This window comes from Microtus pennsylvanicus, chromosome 3, assembly GCF_037038515.1.
Source record: "Microtus pennsylvanicus isolate mMicPen1 chromosome 3, mMicPen1.hap1, whole genome shotgun sequence".
Taxonomy (NCBI): Eukaryota; Metazoa; Chordata; class Mammalia; order Rodentia; family Cricetidae; genus Microtus; species Microtus pennsylvanicus.
Window position 1 is genome coordinate 80,124,800 of NC_134581.1, and position 21,641 is coordinate 80,146,440.

The 21,641-nt window shown below is 44.5% G+C and overlaps 1 protein-coding gene across 3 annotated transcripts in view; it reads left to right on the forward strand.

Moving 5' to 3' along the window:
• Crtam (cytotoxic and regulatory T cell molecule) overlaps positions 1 to 16,761 on the forward strand; it is a 29,098-nt gene extending 12,337 nt beyond the window's left edge. For 2 of the 3 annotated variants that reach the window (XM_075966280.1, XM_075966282.1), the window contains exons 4-10: positions 1,886 to 2,029; positions 2,517 to 2,678; positions 5,485 to 5,565; positions 8,733 to 8,816; positions 11,223 to 11,369; positions 13,740 to 13,829; positions 15,706 to 16,759. In XM_075966280.1, coding sequence (XP_075822395.1) covers positions 1,886 to 2,029; positions 2,517 to 2,678; positions 5,485 to 5,565; positions 8,733 to 8,816; positions 11,223 to 11,369; positions 13,740 to 13,829; positions 15,706 to 15,836 — 839 coding nt within the window. In that variant the 3' untranslated portion in view covers positions 15,837 to 16,759. Of the gene's footprint in view, positions 1 to 1,885; positions 2,030 to 2,516; positions 2,679 to 5,484; positions 5,566 to 8,732; positions 8,817 to 11,222; positions 11,370 to 13,739; positions 13,830 to 15,705 lie in introns of all 3 variants that reach the window. The other variant, XM_075966281.1, reaches the window with a different exon arrangement.
• Positions 16,762 to 21,641: the final 4,880 nt, after the last annotated feature.

Sequence of the window (21,641 nt, forward strand, 5' to 3'; positions counted from 1 at the left end):
GCACACCTTTTGTCCCAGCACTCTGGAGGCAGAGGCAGAAGGATCTCTGTGAGTTCAAGACCAGCCTGGTCTACAGATTGAGTTTTAGGACAGCTAGGGCTACACCAAGAACCCTGTCTTGAGAAAAAGAAAGAAAGAAAGAAAGAAAGAAAGAAAGAAAGAAAGAAAGAAAGAAAGAAAGAAAGAAAGAAAGAAAGGAGGGAGGGAGGGAGGGAGGGAGGGAGGGAGGAAGGAAGGAAGGAAGGAAGGAAGGAAGGAAAGAAAGAAAGAAAACCAGCAAAAAAATAAAAAGTTACCTGAGGAAGGGCATGTGTCATGGAGCACAGCAGACATTTGAAGGAATCGGTTCTTTGCTACTGTCACTAGTGTTTTCTGATGGTCATAGGTGACCCCTGGGAAAGGTTCAATCAACCCCCAAAGGGGTCGTGACCCACAGGTTGAGAACCACTGAGTCCACAGCCAGACCATTAGTTCTTTGAAGGGCCTCTCATTCCCATTTTTGTGGTACCAACAAGGAACACATCTGGAACCTGCCTAGAGTTGTTCCATTCCTTCCCAACGTCTGGATAAATTCAATAAATGCATACAAGTGTGGCTCTCCATGAAAGAAAAATGCAAAAGTAGATTGGAAGAAGGAAGACACCAGCTGAAAATGACTTCCAGGACAGCAGTACAAAAAGACCTGCGGGTCCTTGATAATGGAAATGCTCTTTTGATGTGAGGAGGGGTAAAAGAACTGTGCTTCACCCCCTGTTTGCACAGACTTGCAAATGTTTAGAGCTAAAACGCCAATGTCTCTGTGTCACAGCTGACATACCAAGACGTTAGAGGGCTTGTCTGTTTCTACAGCTAGCTGGTGACAGGCGGGACTAAAGTCGGGTCGCTCCGTAGTGTGCTGGCAACCAAGCCTGTGGCGTTACATCACGTTCGGTCTGCCTTCCTGACAATGTCTCTTTGGGAATTCTCGGGAACTGGCCACATGCTCAGGAACAAACATTCTGATTTCAGCCAGCCTGATTCTTTGAAAGCATAAAATGGCAGGATTCTGGGGAAAGTTAAAGAAGAAATGTAGCCAGGAATTACATAATTATTCTACAGTAATCCCAGGTGAAGATTCACAGGTGATGTGCTTAGCAAACCTATGCAGGCCAGGTGGATGGAGACCCTGTCACTCGGGAGAGTGCTTGTCGTGCAAGCCTGACAAACTGGGCTGGGATGCCCACAACCCACATAAAAGCTGGGCACAGGCATCTCTTAACTCCAGTACTGATGAAGGGACAGGTCCCTCCCTGCAGCTCATTAGCCCGCCAATCTAGCTGCGTCCATGAACTCCAGATCCAGTGACAGACGGTGATTAAAGAGTGAGGCTGACATCTACAGCTGGCCTCTACACACCTGTGCCCGCAGACACACCTGTGCCCACACACACACACCTGTGCCCACGGACGCACCTGTGCCCGTGGACGCACCTGTGCCCGCGAACGCACCTGTGCCCACACATGCACCCGTGCCCGCAGATGCACCTGTGTCTGCAGACGCACCTGTGCCCACACACGCACCTGTGCCTGCAGACGCATCTGTGTCTGCAGATGCACCTGTGCCCACACATGCACCTGTGCCCACAGACGCTTCTGTGCCCATGGACGCACCTGTGCCCGCAGACGCTTCTGTGCCCACAGACGCACCTGTGCCCGCAGATGCACCTGTGTCTGCAGACGCACCTGTGCCCACACATGCACCTGTGCCCGCAGACGCACCTGTGCCCGCAGACACACCTGTGCCCACACACACCTGTGCCCGCGGACGCACCTGTGCCCACAGACGCTTCTGTACCCATGGACGCACCTGCCACTAGCTCAGCACAGAAAACTCCATTTTCTTCTAGTGACGCCTTTCAGGCCGACTGTGGAAGCTTTGGTGGTCAGACGTCAGAATGGAGACAAACATGTTGTACTGAAATGCTCCACAGAGAGGAGCAAGCCCCCTCCACAAGTCACCTGGCTGCTGGGGAGTGGTCTGGAGGTCTATGGTAAGTAGGAGAAAGGTTTCTTTGTTTTCTTTCTTGCTTCAATTTCCAAGAGATTTTTAAATGTTATGGTGCCCTCTGGTGGTGACAGGTGCCCAAAGACACCGTTCAATACATCAGCTTCAGAGAACTTGGCCTCATAACTATCAATCCTTTGTCTAATGTTGAAAGGCTAATCTCAAATCACGAATCTTTAAACAATAAGAGTAGAAATATAAAGTGAGTTGTTTATAAGATGTCTTAAAAACTGACAAAATTCCCTAAATTAAGTGATGTAACACGGAGCATGACCTTTTACAGGGTCATAAAATTGGAAACGTCATAGTGTGTGTACACACGCTAGTCAGTTTATCAAGTGGCTGTGTCCCAAGAAACCATAGGCTGAAATCCCTTCATGAAAATCTTAACCTCCTCGACCTCAGACATACCTTGAGCACTTACATTACCCTACTACTCACAACCTTTCCCGTCTCTTTGAATTGTTGTGTAGGCGGGCTCCATCATGAATTTGAAACTGACGGGAAAACCTGCAACACCACCAGCACGCTCGTGGTCCACACGTACGGCAGAAACTCCACAGTGCACTGCGTTATCCGGCACAAGGGCCTGGAAGGAAGGCGGCTGGTGGCCCCCTTCCTGTTTGAAGATTTGGGTAAGAAAGACGTTTTTCTTAGATCTTTAATTTAGCTTAATATTTCTTTATTGTCCTAGTTTGCCTCCATGTTGCTGTGCTAAAACCTTGACCAAAAACAACTTAATGGAAGAAAGGGCTGAGTTCATCTTACAGCTCAGCTCACACTCTATCACGGAGGTAACTCAAGGCGGGTACCAGGAGGCAGGGACTGAAGCAGAGGTCATGGAGGAGAGCCACTTACTGATTTGTTCTCATGGCTTGATCAGTCTGTTTTCTTATAGAACCCAGCACCACCCGCCAAGAGGTAGCACTGCTCATTCCCACATCGACCATCAATCAAAACAATGCCCCATAGACATGCCTGCGGGCCAATCCGATGGAAGGAATTCTTCAAATGATGCCCCTCTTCGCAAGGGTACCAAGTTGACAACCAATAATAGCCATCACGGCTACCTGTCGGCTATCTAGAACCATTCCAGATCGCCAGCAGATATTCAGAGTGGGTCATTAGTATCAGCAATCGGTGGCTTCTATTTGCTTATTATCTTTTTCCTTTGATGAGCCACAGAGACAGCACAAATATTTTGTTCACACAATCAGTTTTGTTTTTTTAAAAAAAAGCTTACTATCAGGGAATGCTTTAAAGCACACTTACAAGTGAGCATTCTGAGCCCTTTCATCTACGCTGTCCTCTGGGTGGGATGCAGGGAACGTAAGAGTTGTCTAGGAATGTGTCCTATCTAAGAATGTGCAGTGTTTCTGGAGAGCAGGGCAAGAAGACGAGCTAAATTCTCTGGGGACTGATTGGCTTCCTTGGGTTGGGATTGCGAATGAGAAGCATTTAGTTCCCATCACTAATGTGGGGTGGGGCTTTACGCATGGAGCCACAGCTCTCAAACATCTTTAATGCCATCGCCCTCCACACTCAGGGGTGTGTGTGTGCATGTATGTGCATGCGTGTGTGTGTGTGTGCGTGTATGCATGCGTGCATGTATGTGCATGCATGTGTGTATGCATGCGTGCATGTATGTGCATGCCCGCGTGCACGTGTGTGTGTGTGTGTGTGAGTGAGCATGCGAGCAGTATGCCGGTGCAGGCAGAGGTGAGTATACGTGACCAGAGGCTATCTAATCAGTCACTATCTAATCTTACTTTCTGAGACATGACGGAACCTAGGGGTCACTGGTTCGAGACTGGCTGGCCCTAGTCTCTTCCCTGGAGTGCAGGGAGCACAGGTTCATGCTGTCCTGGCTTGTACCTAGGTGCCAGGGATGCTAACTCAGGGCCCCACGCTTATGCAGCCGGCACTTTACTCCCCTCCCCTGCAGAGTCATCGCCCCAGCCCACCTTTCTCACTCCTAAGAATAACTGAGACCCACAAAGAACTTTTATAGGCTCTGTTAATATTTATCTATTAGTAGTTAAAACCGAGAAATTTAAAATACGTGGTTACTTTAAAATAATAAGTCTGCAATATGTTGATAAACATTGCATAGTTTTATGAAAAACACATTACAAACTTATGTAAGAAAATGACTGCTTTTTTATTTTTAAATATTCTTGATGCCCAGTTTAAGAGAAAATAATGTGTTTCTCAGCAGTTTCTGCATTTTGTTATTTCTACCAAGTCATCTTGCTTGAAATAAAAATACAATAATTCAGCAAGAGAATCACCAGATATTTGAGGCCAGCCTGGTCTACATGGCAAGTTCCAGGCCAACAAAAGCAATTATATAGCAATACTGTCTCAAAAAGCAAACAAGAAAAACTGTATCACCATGGGTAAACGGAACTTCTGAAATATTGTTTCTCTAATGGTTTTGCTGTAACTCTTCCTGCTTTCCTCAAAGATTTCACCTGCAATTCGGGTTTTTTTAAGACCTGTTTAAAAATTACGTATGCTTAGTTACTAAAATAGCGATTTTAAACCACAGAAAATTCTTTGATTACATGAATACTGAGAGGCATCCATAAACTTCAGGAGACAATGCCCATCTGTCACATAATGTCGTTGATAGGCACAGTTACATGCTTACACATTACAGTCTTCCTGGATGCCAGCCTTCTCATTGACTGATGAGAATGAGCCAAGCTGTCTCTCTGGACTGATCCACAAACAGTTCTTCATGTTACACAGCAACATTTAGTGAGTGTCTTGCTTAGTAGCAGGCATTGTACTACATACCTTATGTGAATGGAGTTATTACTGCACACACACACACACACACACACACACACACACACACACACACACGAGGTAAGAGCCAGCAACTGTATTTCACACAAAAGGAAAAATCTTCAGTGCTGGATAAATTAAACGTCTTGCTCACGTCACTGAGGAATATGCTAATAACAGCACTGAAATTCAGCTCGCTCTGCAACCAGAGAACTGGATCATTGAGATGGAAGTATATTCCCCATGGAAATAGGAAAATAGCTACATGCAGGTGGACAAACAGAGCAACCGATGGATAGGTGTGTGCAGAAGGACACAGCAAATGCCCTTTGCCGGCGACTGCCAAATGTCCTTGCACACAGGGGTCCCGGTATGCTGTACTCTCAGCCAGGGCACCTAGCAGATGGGCAAGCAGCGGGGTACAGATTCAAGTCACAGAGTTGAGGCTCTGTGTTTCGGCACAGCCCCCAGAAGTGGGGAGCAGCCAGGCTCTGCGCACTATGATCTTGAGCGAGAGGTGGCTAAAGCTGATCTCAGTGGTTGCTTGAGCGAAGTGTGGCTAAGGCTGACCTCGCACTATGATCTTGAGCGAGATGTGGCTAAGGCTGATCTCAGTGGTTGCAGAATTTTGTTTCCCCCCCCTTTTAGTTGCAGATCAGGAAACAGCTTCCGATGCCCCTGAGCAGAGCTCTCTCTCCTCTCCAGCCCCCCAGGAGCCCACAAGTATGGGTAAGTCTCAAAATCACTGAAGCCTTAAATGCCTGGTTGGAGATGCACATGTTTTGTCTACATTGAAAGAATATTTTGAAGATTTGTATATGTGTGTGGCGTGTATGTGTGCACACATGCGGTGTGCTCACTCATACATGCATGTGTGGAAACCAAAGGTTGATGTAAGAATTTATCACTCCTGCCTGTTTCTGAGTGGTTGATTGATTGGTTTTTGAAACAAAGGTTCTCATTGAACCCATAGCTCAGCATCTCTCTTAGATGGCTGGTCCGCAAACCTGTCAGAATCCTCCTGTCTCTACCTCCCAGTGCTGGAGCTATAGGCAGGGGCTCTGTGCATGAGATTTCTGTGAGTTTGCATGGTCCACGCTTTGCCCACTAGACCATCTCCCTAGCCCTCTCTTTTTATTTTTGGTAAGACCACATAGACCCCCTCCAACTGGTTGCAGTTTTGTGGTGGCCTGGGGTGAAGTCAAGTCAAGAATTCTTATGTTATGAGCTTGTGTCACGGGGCCTTTTGAGCTCAAAGATATTTGGCTCAAGACATTTACGTATTCACACACAGGTACACATACACACACGTGACCGTGACATGTGAATTCCCGTTTTGCTAAAGACAGAGCTGAAGTCATGTAGGAGACTTGCTCTTGGTTTTCTATGTACAGCATCACAAACACAAAGATTTCCCACCCACAGAGAGAGAAGAAGCAGGAGGTGGGGAAAGGAGTGTAGTCAATAGCAATGACCTCCTCACCTATGTACGCACATCTGTGATTACTTGGCTGTGAGAACACAGGTCACTTTTGACAGGATGGAGCTATAAGAAGAATTTAGAAAGTCTTATATTTTAGATGATGAATAAACTAGTTAACTTGGGAGACATTATCATATAATTCATTAGCTTTATATACAGCGTTGTATCTGCCAATAGTGGGTATTACTCAGAAAAGGCCCAGTAAATGGACATGTGAATGAATGAATGAGTGAATGAATGAATGAGTAACTAGTGAGTGAGTCTCCTGGTGTCTTGCGCAGGATGGTTAGCCTCCCTCAGGAGAGTATGCGTTCCTGCATGTTCTCTATAGTAATTCCATCTGGGAAGGTACTGTCTTTGGGTCATTAACGTGTTCCTAGTGTTCAGTATCAGATCATATTTTTTAAAACGCTATGTCCTGAATAATATTGAAAAGTAAATGTTTGGGGTTTTAAACACTGAAAAATACAATATGTACCGCACAGAGTTTTTTTTTTTTTGAAGAGTGGTGGGAATTGAAAACGTTATGGAGTGAGGCAACCACATCCTTCCTTTAATAATTCAATATTTGTAAACGTGTTTAGAATCCGGATGTTTTTAAATTGCCTGGCAGCACTCCTGAACAACTCAATTTTCTGCTCTGCATTTTCGTATACAACCTAGGGTTTAAGAGACATGGTCTCTGAAATTCTTTTCGGCTTTCAATTTCTGCAATTTTATTACTGTTAATAACATCTATTTTTAAGAGCCAGAGGCTTTATTCCCCTCGGGGCCAGATAGTGGCGCTGCAGCCAAGGAAGGGGGAATTAGAAGCATAGGCAACCAAACTCCAGAAAAGCCCTCTTGTTGTTCCAGTTCATCTTCCAAAGCCTCACAGCTTAACCTGTTTCTAGAACAGGGGCGCCTGGACTTGAGACTGGCGCCGAGACTCTAGCGCTGCCCTAGAAGCTTTGTCCTCTGCATTCCTACCCAAGTTTCTCCAGAAAGCCCAGAGTCCCCCTCCCCCCATCGTTCAGTGGTTCTCTTGAATCATCCTGTGGACTCCTTCCTAATAGTTCCCTCTTGGGAAGGAAGCCTGGAATAATGGTTTTGGTTTAGGTTCCCCAGATAGAAAACAAACTGGGAATTCCCTGGTTGCCTCTGCTACTCCACTGCTTCAGGACTGGGCCCTTTGCTAACTGCTCAAAACCTGCTCTCTCGGAGCTGAGGGGAGACACCACACACTATGTGCATTGCCTGGTGCACATGAAGTGTTAATAAAGGGGTGCCTTTACGAATAAGACAAAGGAGGCTGTGGCCATTTGTGACGATTTTTGTGAGAAACTGGTGTTTCGAAGCAAAATAAGACAGACACAGAAAGAGAAAGGCTGTATGTTCTTTCTCATATGTGAAAGCTAAAAATGTTGGTCCAAAAGTAAAAGCAAATAGAACTGAGATTATTAGTGATGGAAACTCAGAGGGGAGGGATGGGCAGAGGGGGAGGTTGGCTGAGTGCCAACGGGTGGTTGGAGATGGGGAGTGTTGTCGTATTCTGCAGCATGGTAGGGTAACTGTAGTGGGGAACAACCTATCACGGAGGCTAGCGCATTGGCCCAGTGGGTAAAGCATGTTCTGCACAGGTATGAGGACCTGAGTTCAGATCCTTAGCCGTATACAGCCCTGCAGCCTACATTAATCTCAGCATTGGGGGAAGCAGAGATGGGCATTTCCTCGGGGCTTGCTGACCAGCTAGTCCAGAAAGTTCAGTGAGAGATAAGATAGAGGTCAGGCACACACCTTTAAATCCAGTCAGGCAGAAGCAGGAAGATCTCTGTGAATTCAAGGGCAGTCTGATCTACATACTGAATTCCAGGCCAGTCAGGGCTATGGGGGGGGGGGGAGTTGGGAAATGATGGAGAAAGAGACCCAGAATTGAGGTCCGTTTATTAAGGAGCCACAGCCAGCAAGGACCTGTCTGGTATTTCCAAGAGAGAGCAAGAGGGACAAAGCCGCTTCCTTAAAGTGAACTTTGTCTGAACTGGAGAAATGGCTCCATGGTTAAAAAACTGGATACTCGTCTAGAAGAAGCAGGTTCGTTCCCATAATGCACATGGTTACTCAGGACCTCTCAGAACTACTCCAGGGTATCTGACGCCCTCTCTTGGCCTCCTTGGATACTTGTCACTCACTGTAGGGCACAGACATGCATACAAACAAAATACCCATTCATAGAAACTAGATATATTTTAAAAAGAAATGTGTTCTCTATCATAGTATTATTCCTTTTGTGTAGATGGAACCTTCTGAGCCTAAACTCCTCTTAAAGGCCCACACACCCACACCATCACATGGCAAATAAATGTCAGCATGAGGATTATAGGAGAAGTCACATATATGTGATCTATGTGTATGTCATGTCTTACTTTCACCTTAGTCTCAATGATGGAAAATTCCAGTATACAAGAGACTGACGAGAAAGAGAAAAAGCATGCCACTCAAGACCCTGATTTGACCACTGGTGAGTGTTACCCACTGGGCTTAGAACAGATGTTTGCTATTCTGACCTCCTAGCTATATGTCTAGTTGTCTTCTTCAGCCCTTGTTTTCCATGACCTTTCTACCCTTATAACGAGTCAACCGCTCTCCTGCCCCATCCTTAGTTGTCCCTTGACTTCCTTATCCTACTGCCTAGTCCTGTTATTTTTGCTCACCACTGCGTCTCCACATCAGCTAACTAACTCTACTTCTTCTGGGCTCTTTTGTTTTAAAAGGATTTCTTTCTTAATGGGTACGAGTGTTGGCCTGCATGTTTGTATGTATACCACATGTGTTCCTGGTGCCCGCAGAGGCCAGAGGAGGGCGCTGGAGCCCCTGAAACTGAATTTACCAATAGTTGTGAGTCATCATGTGGGCACAGGGAGTCAAACCCAGGTCCTCCAGAGGAGCAGCCAGTTCTTAAGAAGAGCATTTCTCCAGGCCCTTTTCTGAATTCCTAAATGTGGGTCTTCTTGATTTCACTGCTTCACCTTGTCTCTGTTTAAATTTCAGTATTCAGGGGTTAAACCCAAGATTTCACACATGCTAGGCAAGCATTGACCACTGAGTTATAGTCCCTGCCCAGCTTTCCCTAGTCCATAGAAAGTTCACTCGCTCCTGAGCTGTTTCCTGCTGCCTATACATGGAAGACTCCCATACTTCTTACAGAATGTCCCTCTGAGCATCAGTCTCAATTCCATCCCATGGTCCTTTTTCTTTATAGTTTATTACACAGTTACTTGTTTGTTCACTTATTTGTTTACTTAGTCTGTTAATTATTTGTTGGGGGGGCAATGCCACACATGTGAAGGTCAGAAGACAACATGCATGGTTGATTCTTCCCTTCCACTGTAGATTCCAGGATCAGACTCAGGTCATTGGGCTTGGCAGCAAGTGTCCTTATCTGCTGAGCCCTCTCACCAGCCCTTTCATTCCATTTTCCCATGTCTTTAGTCAAATGTCTTCTCTCCTAAACTCAACAATGTTAAAAATCCAAGTGGCATCTTTTTCCCAAAACAGCTTGTTCAAAGCATTGCATACCCCAACCCTTCATTTCTCTGTGCAGATACAGACAGAGCTAGATGCAAGTACACATGCACACACATGTAGCCACTGATGGCTCATGAGTTCTCTTCCAGGTGTTTTGTCTGTGATCATAGTTACGCCCTTAACAAAAGCCCTTATCATCTTGTGACTTCAGCCCTTCCTCTTCTGGTCCAGGCTTAACATCATGGAAACATACCCTTGTGCCCTTCCCACTTGTGTACTGAGAACCTTTCTGGCTTCCCATAGTCTATAACATATAAAGCAAGTTCTCCAGCTGCACAAGGTGCACTCTGCTGCTTACCCCTGCAGCCCTGCTTTTAGAAAGCCCCTGCAAGACACAGGATGCTCTGAAGGCTTCATCCTGTTCAGCATCCCTGTCCTGTTGGTCCTTAATACTCCACAGCAGCAGGGGCTTCACGTTAAGGGTCTTACTTCTCCCTCAAGACTGATGTCTATGGGAAGCTTCTCCAGTGCATGCAGCCTTGGGGATCCCCACTTGTCTCTGAATTCTTAAACACACTATTCTATAAACACACACACATGCTTCTGAGAGTTAGTGCATCTTACTTTTGTTTTCCTTTTCAATGTATTTCTTTTTATAAAGGAAAAATGATCCCCTAAGGCATAAGGATTATGTCCTAGGCAGGTTCAAGTATGTGTTCTCCACACAGCCACCATTCCTTAATCTGGACTTGTTGGCTGAGATGAAGGACATTTGGCAAAATTACAGACTAGTTTAGAAGGATTTTTAAGAGCTGGTCAAATGTATCTTCTAACGCCTTTACAAGGGCCACATTTAGCCTAGTCAAGGGACATGGCCTTTTGTTTTACTTGGATAGTTTTTTCCAAACCCCTTAATTCTCCTGTGCTACTGAACTACATTGTGTTGAACAAGCATCCTCATAGCTACTTAAAATTACCAGACTGTAATTTAAGTCAATATTCATGTGTGCTTTCTCTGAAAATCAAAAAAGAACTAAATATCTATGTCATTTAGAAAATGACACACAACTTCCCAAGTGATCCATGGGATTGATCTGTCTCCATTGCCCATTTGCTTGTTTCAGAGAACTGAAAAGAATGCGGTGCATGGCTTCTGGGGTAAATATGACCCATCTCCCGAGCTGAGCTGGGGAAGTGCTGTATATATTCTTTGTCCTGGCTACATTCCCCATTGCTGTGATAAAACATTCCCACAAAAGCTGCTTGAGGGAGAACCCATTTATTCAGCTCACAGTCCCAGAGTATAGTCTGTCATGGTGGGGTAGTCAAGGGAGACTAACCACCACGTCTACAGTGATCAGAACCTAAACTGCCTGACACCCTGTCATTCTCCTCACAGAAGCCAGTGCTCGGTACACAGGCCTGGAGAGGAGGAAGAGTGGCATCCTGCTGCTCACGCTGGTGTCCTTCCTCATCTTCATCCTCTTCATCATTGTTCAACTCTTCATCATGAAGCTCCGTAAAGCACATGTGATATGGAAGAAGGGTGAGTAGGCAGAGAACCCAGTGAGGTCCATTGAGCCCAATGGCTAGCTAGGGGGAGTCTGTCAATCAAATCTTTTCCCTTAGCTGCTGTGCAAGCTGCCCAGGAAGGGGCATTGCTCACATAAGCAATCATTTGTTTTCTACCAAACGTGGGTTATGAATCTTTGGGGAATGTGTTCAAAAAGTGTCAGACAGAGAAGCTAAAGTAGCTATGGGAGTTGGTGCCAAGCTGTAGATGCTCTTGTTGGCAAAATGCTGAGCCAATTTATCCGTTCACTCAGTGAGCCTTCACTGAGTGCCCATTACATGCCAGGGACCGCTCCCAGTGCTAGGGCTGTGTGAGTCTACAGGACGGGTGATCCCTGGTCTCCTTATGTTCTAGTTATGGATAAACATGTGATGACGTTCATATTTTGCAAGAAAGCACTCATTTTCACTCATCCATAAGACACCAGCCATTTCCCCCAAGCATTCCAATGCCATTAAACCAACACAATAGCAATCATAATGATACCATAGTAATAAATAAATCAAAATAAAAATATGTAGTATAGAAGATGCCTATTAAAATGCATATACCTAACACGTAACAGAGCTTGACAGGACCTTAGAAGTTATTCAGAGTAAGTCCATAAATTTATTCTATAAACACGTGTAGGATTAGAGCCCCTCTTCATGAGGGTGTGAAGACTGTTAAAGCTGGAGAATGGGGAGGGGTGCCATGAAAGGCTGTCTTCTGGGTGTGACAGGGCTGTTGGCATCATGAACAATAATAGCTGTGACCAACTGCACAGGAGCAGCAAATGCACAGAAAGACATGGTGATGTGGGGATGACTTGGGAAAAATGAGGGTCAGTAGGAGGGCAAAAAGCATAAGAAAAGGTAATGGAGGTAATATGATCGCAATACATTATATACAAATCAAAAACTTAAAAACTAGCCTAAAAGAAATTCTCTCCTCAATTTCGACTAATTGTCTAGCCCTATGCTATCTGTGGCAGCAACCACAAGATGACCGTCTAGTCCCTGACATGTCTTGAGTCTCTATCAAGATGTGCTATAAAGATAAACTATCCATTTTTTTAAAAATTAATACATACACTCAAACTCAAACATGATATGGTATTTGGAGTATGCCAGTTAACTAAAATACATTGTGAAATTAACATCTCCCCTTTTGGACTGTGGTGGCTGGAGTACTTTAAATGATGGTTATAGTGCTGCTGGACAAAGCTGACCTAGTCACATACGGCCCAGGGGCTCTGGTAACAGAAAATTCTTTATACCAACTCAAGATCCTGCATCTTTAACTATCTCAGACTTAAAAGCATCACTCCTGATAGCTTAGTATGAGCTTATCTAGAAAGATGAAGTCATAACTCATCAGGGGTGGGCCCAAAGGGGTGACTAAGAGAGGGAGACGAGGGGAAGATGAATAGCACATGCTTTCCCTCACATGCAGTAAATATGCACGACATGAAAGCAGAAGGAAGACTGGGGAGGAACAGTGAGAGGGGAGAAGAGGTCTGGGGAGGGTAACAATAGAGTGATGTGGGAGGAAAACAAGAGAAAACGTCAATGATGCATATGTGTCTTGATTACTTTTCTATTGCTGTGAAAAGATCCCATGACCAATGCAACTTACAGAAGAAAGCATTTAACTGGGGACTGGCTTACAGTTCCAAAGGGCAAGTCCATTATCATCATAGCAGGGAGTGTGGCAGCAAGCTGGAGAAGTAGCTGAGAATTCTACATCTTGATTGGCTGGTAGAGATAGAGACACAGGATCTGGTGTGGGGTTTTGACATTTCAAAGCCTACTCCTAGTGACACACCTCCTCCAACAGGGTCACATGTCCTAATCCTTCCCAAATAGTTCCGCTCCTGGATGGTCACGTATATGAGCCTATGCAGGTCATTCTTATTCAAATAGCCACAAAATGCATGAAAAGGTCAGAATGAAAACCCAACGTTTTGTCTGCTAACTAAATCAAGTAAAAGATAATTTGACCATTATATATATATATATATATCTTATGAGAGGCAGGGTCTGATGCTTCATTTAAGCAGTAGGCAAATGAAATGACTTTATTTCAAGGTCTATTAACGATTGGCCACCATCATTCTCTTGATGTACTGCAGTTGTTCCTTTCTGAAGGGCAGTGCTTGCCTCTGTTCTGCTGTCAATTGACTTCTCCTCTTCCGGTGCCCCTGGGAGCCCTGTAAGTGCTGTAAGATTGCGCTAATGAATACATGAGGCACAGGAGGTCATGACAGGCTGACAGTGGCCAGGCTGTCATCTTCTTCAAGCGTCCATTTCTGACGATGTCTGCAGTGTCAGAAATTAGTAATGGGATTTTCTTTTCTTACAGAAAGTGAAATTTCAGAGCAAACTCTAGAAAGTTACAGGTCAAGATCCAACAATGAAGAGACATCTTCTTCCCAAGAGAATAGCAGCCAGGGTAAGTCCCGTGTGTGGCCTGACCCTTGAACAATGAGGTTCATTCATGAGTCACCATAGGGAAAGTGTGTGTGGGGGGGAATAGAATCAAAGTTTTATTTGATCTGATAAATTTTCATCTGATTTATGGTATTTAATGAAATTTATCTTTAAAAATTAAGTGGTGGTTAGTTCATGCAGTAGAAGATCCCCCACTCTAGGGAGCCTGGTTCTGACTCTGCCGTCACACTCAGGCTCACTGTGTGGTCTGAGCTGTGCAGCACCGCACACAGAACCTCAGGCAATGACGCGCTTTCCCTACCACCCTATGCTTTATTCTGTTAGTCAGAAAACAACCGAATTCATTCTGCATCCTTCAGGTTTGTCATGGAGCCTGGCACAAATGGAGTGTCTAGTAAATTTTCATTGAATAACTGAATTCAAGTCTTAGTTAATCCAAAGAGAAATATTTGGGGTGTTTTGGATAACTTTATCGCAATACTTTAAGCAAAATAATGGTGGTAAAGACCCTAAAGGGGAAGGAGAATGTATAGATGTGGGTGGGTGGGAGTGTGGGCTTGCACATGCATACAAGTGTATTCCTGATTAATAAAAGTTAAATAATATATAATATTTATTAATCAGGAATATATAATATATAACGTGTGTGTGTGTGTGTGTGTGTGTGTGTGTGTGTGTGTGTGTGGTAGGCAGAAGCCAGGCAGGTCAATAGCATGACAAAAATTTTATATCTTCTACCTGCCATATCTCCTCTGGGAAAATTAATTTATTCTACCTGCCAAGCATTTCAAGAAATGTGCTAAGCTTTGCTGTTTGATTCTATTTGTTTGATGGAGGGATTCTATAGGATTTAGTCTCTTAAGACATCTAAGCCTTTTCATTTTATTTTGGCCTTCCAAGGTGTGATATAGAGAGAATAGGCTTCTCTATATAGAGAGAGGGGGTGGGGAAGGGAAGGTGAAACAGCCAGAGGGGAATCATGAGCTTTAGCAGAGAAAGGAAAGCCCCCACCCCAGATGCCAGACAGGCAAATGTCCTCATGGTTCAGTTTTAAGGAAATGGAATGGATCCCTGCACTCAGGACTCTGTGCAGATGGGGACATCGGGAGCTCGCCATCTTCATAAGCAGAAGGGTTTTCTTTCTGTGTTAGTCAGGTTTGGCTTGGTTTTTCACTGCTGTGGCAAACACCTGACAGACTAAGGGAAGAAGGATTTATTTTAGCTAATGTTCAAAGGTCTCAGCCCACTATGGTGGGGAGAGTGCGGTGGAGTGGGGCGGTTCACAGCGTGGCAGACCGGAAGTGGCCAGAGAGAACCCATTTGCTCTCTAGTCCTCTTGCCCTGGCCTGTCTTTTGGTGCTTTCCCCTTACTCCACCCTCCCAGAAAACAACAGATGCTCCCAAAACCAAGCTTGATCTTCTAGAAACTTGTCAATCCAATCGAGTGGACTTTGAAGATACAAAGCACCATTCTCCTGCCTCCATGCCTCAAACTCAATGTTGCAGCTATATTGTTTTATGTTTTCAAAAGATTGGTCTGGGGCCAGCTCCAACTCTAGGCTTTGAGAGTTCTGCCCCAAGCTAATTTTTCCACACAAGCCTTGTTATATTCTACTATGTGGTTTTGCTGACGACTACGTATCATTTTCTGCAGTTGATAAGTGGCAAAAATGTCTATGTATTTTGTTTCAGGTTGATTAGCATATTGTTTATGTAGCTTATGTTGTTTCTTTTTAAATAAAACTTGATATTTGAACATTTACATATGCCAAATTATTGCAGGTTAGGTTTAATAACTAAAACATGGCCTCCAAAAAGCTTCAAGTAAGTGGGTGCAATGCTGTTCAAAACTCATCTGTAATGTGTTTTTCTTTCAGTTTCCCAGTCTAAGCATTGTATGAACTACATCACGCGGTTGTACTCGGGAGCCAAAACAAAGAGGAAGGAGAAGGCGCAGCACTGGAAACCAGAAGGCAAGCATAGTCGTGTCCCAGAGAGTATTGTGTAAGTGTGCCATGCAATAGAAGATGGGATTGCAAGGCAGCTGCAGAAGGCTGGAAAGGAACATAAGTACTGTGTCATGGGGAAAAAATGTCCATTGAGTACAATTCAGGACAGTGGCCACTGAGCCAGGGCAGCAACATGAGAACCAAGCCATGAACATTGAAAGAAAAACATAGACAGAACCTATTATTACTAACACTACTCAGAGCCGGAGATCTTTACTAAGTCTTTTGGATCAGGGTCAGTGTGACCAGCGAACGTCTGACCTCGAAGGAAGCAGTGGACAGCAGTTTTTAGACAAGGGGCTGTAATAGAACTATTTAAATTGGTTTAAAATCTTTCCTTCTGGTCAAGAAGAACTTAAGGATGAGAAGAACCCAAGAAGACTTGAGATACCAGAAGCCCGCTTTCAAGACAGGCTGTCAGAAGCTGCCCCATGGGCGCTAGGGGGAAACAGGATGTCACAGCATATGATGGACATGAAGGCCTAGAGATCTACAGTTCGCAACCCAAGGACTGAATTCAGCTGCCAGTTCCTTAGGCTTCCTTGCTAACCATGTGAGGTAACCTGGCAGACAACTTTTTAACCTGAATACACCATGACAAAAGCATGTTCAGAAGAAAACCATGAGTTTAATTAACAGATTGTTAAACTCATGAGTGGCTTTTTCTTTCATAAAGACAGAGTGTGTCTTTCTAGAGGTTGTTGTGCTTCTTGATTCTGTGTTTTAAATGATTGATAATTCTTTCTTCTATTAAAAAAACAGTTCAGAGGACATAGCAAACTCTGGTGCTCTGTGAGGCATGTCTCATTATTTGGATCTGAGAAAAACATTTTGAAACTATCACATGCACACACCCATGCACACACTTGGACACACTTGCACATACCCATGAGCACAAGCAGATTTATACATACCTAACTGTGAATGTTTTATTGCAGGGATCAGATCCTCCTGTTTCTATCCCTCCTGTGATTATTTTATATATATATATATTTAACATTTACAAGATTACAGAAAAGTGTATATGCAGCACAGAGGACCATCCATGGATGGTGCATCCATCTTCAAGAGCACAGTTTACTTTCTCATACTTGACCTTTAAATTTCCCTGCGCCAGCCCTGAAATCAACAGTTCTCTAAGGATTCCTAGTCCTGTTTAGTGGATGTTATTAAGTTACAGAAACACAGGCAACGGCAAGAAAGGACACTGAGACCAGCTGCTCCTCAGAAATGAGCTTCTTAGGAGACAGAGCCTAGCAAACATTGGGGCCAGAATTGGGCCTTGGGGTGGGGGAACATTCAAAAGGGTAGCTTAAAGAGAAGATCGCCACAGTGGCCAACATGATGGAGGAGGCTGAAGGAGGGAGGGAGTGTGCCTTTGTAGAAGCCTCTTGAACAAACCGCAAGATATCTAACTTTTGTGCTTTGGAGTAGCTGGTGGCAAGTTATTATATATATTCATGATTTGGTGTGGCACTGCCTACATGACAAGGAGCTACGTACTGGATAGCACCATACATTTACCTTGCAGCTTTGAGGGGACAGTCTGCAAGACCACAGCATAGAACAACCTTCTAACTCTGTCCCAGAGGGGCATGGCCTGACCTGGGGGAGGTAGAGAGAGTTTTCAAAGAGAGTCTGCATTCTAACAATGGATGCTGGCATTTATAAGCCAGGATTTGTGATAGTTGTCATCATTGCTTTTGAGGCATCATCCCTGTTAGGTCCTCTCAATATACAGAACTTTGGACTATTTATATAAACTGTATGTGTGTGCATGCACACAAGCACACACACACTTGTTGGTGTATATTTAATCTGTCTATTGAAACCATGAGTTTATTCTAAAGTCTTCCTTTCTGTATTCATAATTCCCTCCTCTGAGCGATGAATTTTTTGTATCCCTAACATATTTTCCAGTTTGATCAATTTCCTGTGTGGAGGTCATCTCCCAGTTCTGCCACTGCCCGTTGTCCTTAGGATGTCCTCCTGCAAAAGCTCCAATTCTAATATCTGTGTTTCCATCATCCCTTCCTCTGTGCAGAGTCTCTGCTCATTAGCCTTCGCTTCTGACACCTCACACTGTGTGGCCCCTCTGTGTGGAAGTGTGTGGCGTACACACGAGAACATACACACTGTGGCATCTTTCTCACCCTTGAATTTGACATTGTGGGCAAGGGTGGTTCTCCATGGAGCACTGCCTCTGGGCCTCCCACACCCTCTCTAGACTTCCACATGTTCCTACTCACACTCCCGTGGACTCCTGCTTTGTCTTCAGGAGGGAACTGTTTGGGAAGAGCATGGGGGAAGGAGGCTGAGTGAGTGAGAGTGAGTCAGGAATCCTGTTCTAAGACATCTCGATCTGGCATAGCCTTCATTGTGTTGTAACATCTCTGCGTCAGCCATGCATCAAGTCACCAGCAGTTTGAAAACAACCCAGAAGGAAACACTCTTACCTCAGAGGCAGCTCTTGTCGTGGTCAATTAAACCTATTTGGTCAACTTTGAGTCTAGGTTTGCAGCGAATCCCCCCGCAATGGAACCCCTGTGACTGCCCCATTTCTCCAGGTCCATTATCAGGAACCAAGTCAATGTGCCAACAGTGGAGTGGGGGAAAACAATTAGCCAACTGTCAGAAGCCCCTGAGAGGATTTCCTAAGATGGGGATCCCCAATTCATTCCCAGTGACCACTGTCAGACTTGGGGTAGGGTTTTGGAACCAGTATTTTGTAAAGACTCCACTGCAACCTGGTAGGGGAACCATGGCGGAGCACAAACCATACATTTCCAAAGCAGAGATGAACTGTCAATGCCATGGTGAGGTGATCACAGCCTCCCGGCTATGACTTTAAAGCATTCATGCCAAGATTACATAAGCAACTCAGGGTAGAAATGAGATGCCAGTCCAAGCTGACCTGGCTTCAAGACTGTGCCCCTCAGTTATCGCTGTAGTAAGATGACTTCCAGGGACATTTAAAGTGGAATGAGAGGTTGGGAGCTCTGTTCAGGATCTTTCATTTGCCCTAGGAGACTGACGATTTGGGCTACATCAGAGGTACCTCTTTCCGCTTCTCTAAAGAGAGTGTGAAGTAAGAACAGGTGAGCAGAGAGCACCAGATGTCCCGGGTTGGTGGACCGACTGCTAGAAGTTGCCTCTCTGGCCAGTTGTTTGGTTTCTCTGGTTCTGGAATCTACCTGATTTTTTCCCATCACACCAAGTGGGCACTGGAGGATCCTGTGCAACCTTCATTTCCCCCAAAGCTTTGAATTTAGTTATCAAATCCTTTATATAATCCAATTTAAGTGTATTACCCAGATGTTGCAGAGAAACTTACTGATAACATAGTTACATGTATAGATTCCTCAAATCCTAGTAATTCCTGGTCTAATTTTACAGATAGAATGTTCAAAATTATGAAGGAGTTTATGTCAGGCATTAAAATGTATGTTGAGGTAAACTAATGTCCTAGAAATAGTAATAGAAGCTTTGTGGGGGAAAGAAAAGGTCCCTGGGGAGGTAAGATAGTTGAGCAGGTAAGGCTCTTGCTTCAAAATCCTGAAGATTTGATTTTAATATCTGGGACCCACATGGAGAAAGGAGAGAAAGGTTCCTTGAAAGTTGTCTTCTGACCTCCACACGTGTGCCATGGCACACTCATCCATACGCATACACACTAAAAAAGAACAAACAAATAAATGTAATTATTTTTTTAAAAGGAAGTCTGTGGGCTCATATAAGATTGAGAACTATAAAACACTATAGCTTCAACATACAGGATCTAAAAGTTGTCATAAGGGTTCTGTGTAGCTTGATTTAACCCAGTTTTGTTCAGATGTACCTTACTCACAAAGAGCGACCCCTGTTGTCTATGGGGGACAGTTTCAGGACCTCCCTGCCACCATCTCTCTAAACACCAAAATCTGAGTATTTTCAGGTCCCCTTATATAAAAGTGTGGTATTCATTTATATAATAAATACACCCTTTGAAAATATAGATCACTTCCAGATTATGAATGATACTCAGTACAGTGTAAATGACAGATAGCAATTACAGTCTATTGTTTGGGGAATAATAATAAGAGTTGTACATGCCCAGTGCAGGGCAACCTGTTTGAATCCCAAAGATTTGTTGCGTCCATGAATGTAGAATAAATACTACATGAAATGCAATAATGTATGAACAACACTGGCCATTGAGACATGAGTGAGTTCTTATTGAGTTCCTAGAAAAAAATTTTTGTTTGTTTATTTACATATTTTGATACTGGATCTTGCTTTGTGACTCAAGATATCCTCAAATGTCCAAACCTCCTGTTGCATGCCTGGCACAAAAAAAGACTTTTTTTGGAGGCCTTAGGAATCAAAACATCCTTCTCTGAACACGTAACTACGAACGATGTCTGGAGCCACCATTGCTCCTTCATGGGGCAGGCTACTGTGCCAAGGACATGGCAGGGAAGAGAAGGAAATCCAGTGTCCTTACTGGTGTCCAGTGATTGGGTCACAACTACTGAGACCTAGAGAGCTGGCAGTTATTCGGGGCAGACAAGCTGGATCTACAGTTATCTTCAGCTCCCAAACGGAGCAGCTTGAAACCCTAAAGCAGACTGTTTCGGGTACAGTCATTATTCTGAAAAACATGGATCCAGCGTTGTTTACTGATGGAAGTACAGTGATCCAGACACAGTCAAGCAGCTACCAAAGATGCAGCTGCCAAAGATGCAACTCGTGAGTAAAACGGCTGGGATCAGGACCTTAGCCTCTGGGCTCCTACAGCACCCAAGCAAGGGGCTGCCTGTTTCTCTACACAAGAAGCGGTTTCATGCTCTTGCCTTCTCACTAGGGGCAAGACGGAGGCAGAAAGGAATGGACAGAGGCTGCTCAGGGCTGCCTTCTAGGAAGTCAGTCAAAAGAATGCTCCTCATACTCCCCATTACGGTGTATGTCTTCTGGCTCCCAGCATCACCATACTATCTGTCATTAGGTGAAAATATCAGAGAAAATGACAACCACCCCACAGTCGGAGCACCCTGAAGTCACGAGGCTCCCTGTAGATGAAGAAGGTGGTTTGAACTGCTGACCGTTAATGAGCCCACTAATTTAGCCCAACAACATAATCTCCCACCACTTCCTCTGGCTGAAGTCATGGTAATTTGCTATATTCATAAAGGGGGTTTGATCTAGATGAAACGCGGTTGTATTTTTTTTTTTTACCATCCTGAACCTTCTGAGGGAGAAGCAGCCCTCTTCCTTCCTATAATGCACCCACGAACAGGTCTGTCATCAGCGCTGAAATATGTTAATTTCCCCCATCTTGTCTCCTCTGCTCCTTGTTTTCAGACACAAGCAGAAATGTCTTGCAGTCTCCCCAAATGTATCATACAGTCTGTGGTTTTGTTTTTGCTTTTTAAAGCCATTCTACTTAATTTCTAGAAATCCTAAATTCAGAAAAACAACTGTATTGATATTTAAAAAGAGAAAATAATTTTTCCAGGGTGTTTTTGGCTCCATGAAGCAATAGGTCTTTTTTTTTTTTATTAAGACAGAAAAGCTCAGAGCTGGAGAGATGTCTCAGCAGTTAGGAACACACGTTGCTCTCACAGAGGACTGAAGTTCAGTTCCAGGCACCTACATCCAAGAACTCACAACCACCTGTAACTCCCATTCCAAGGGGATGTGTTGCCTTTTCCTCCTCAGGTACCTGCAGTCACACGCGTGCGCGCGCGCGCACACACACACACACACACACACACACACACACACACACCATATTTCTCCTTTCTCAGCAAGCTGCTTCCTTTTTT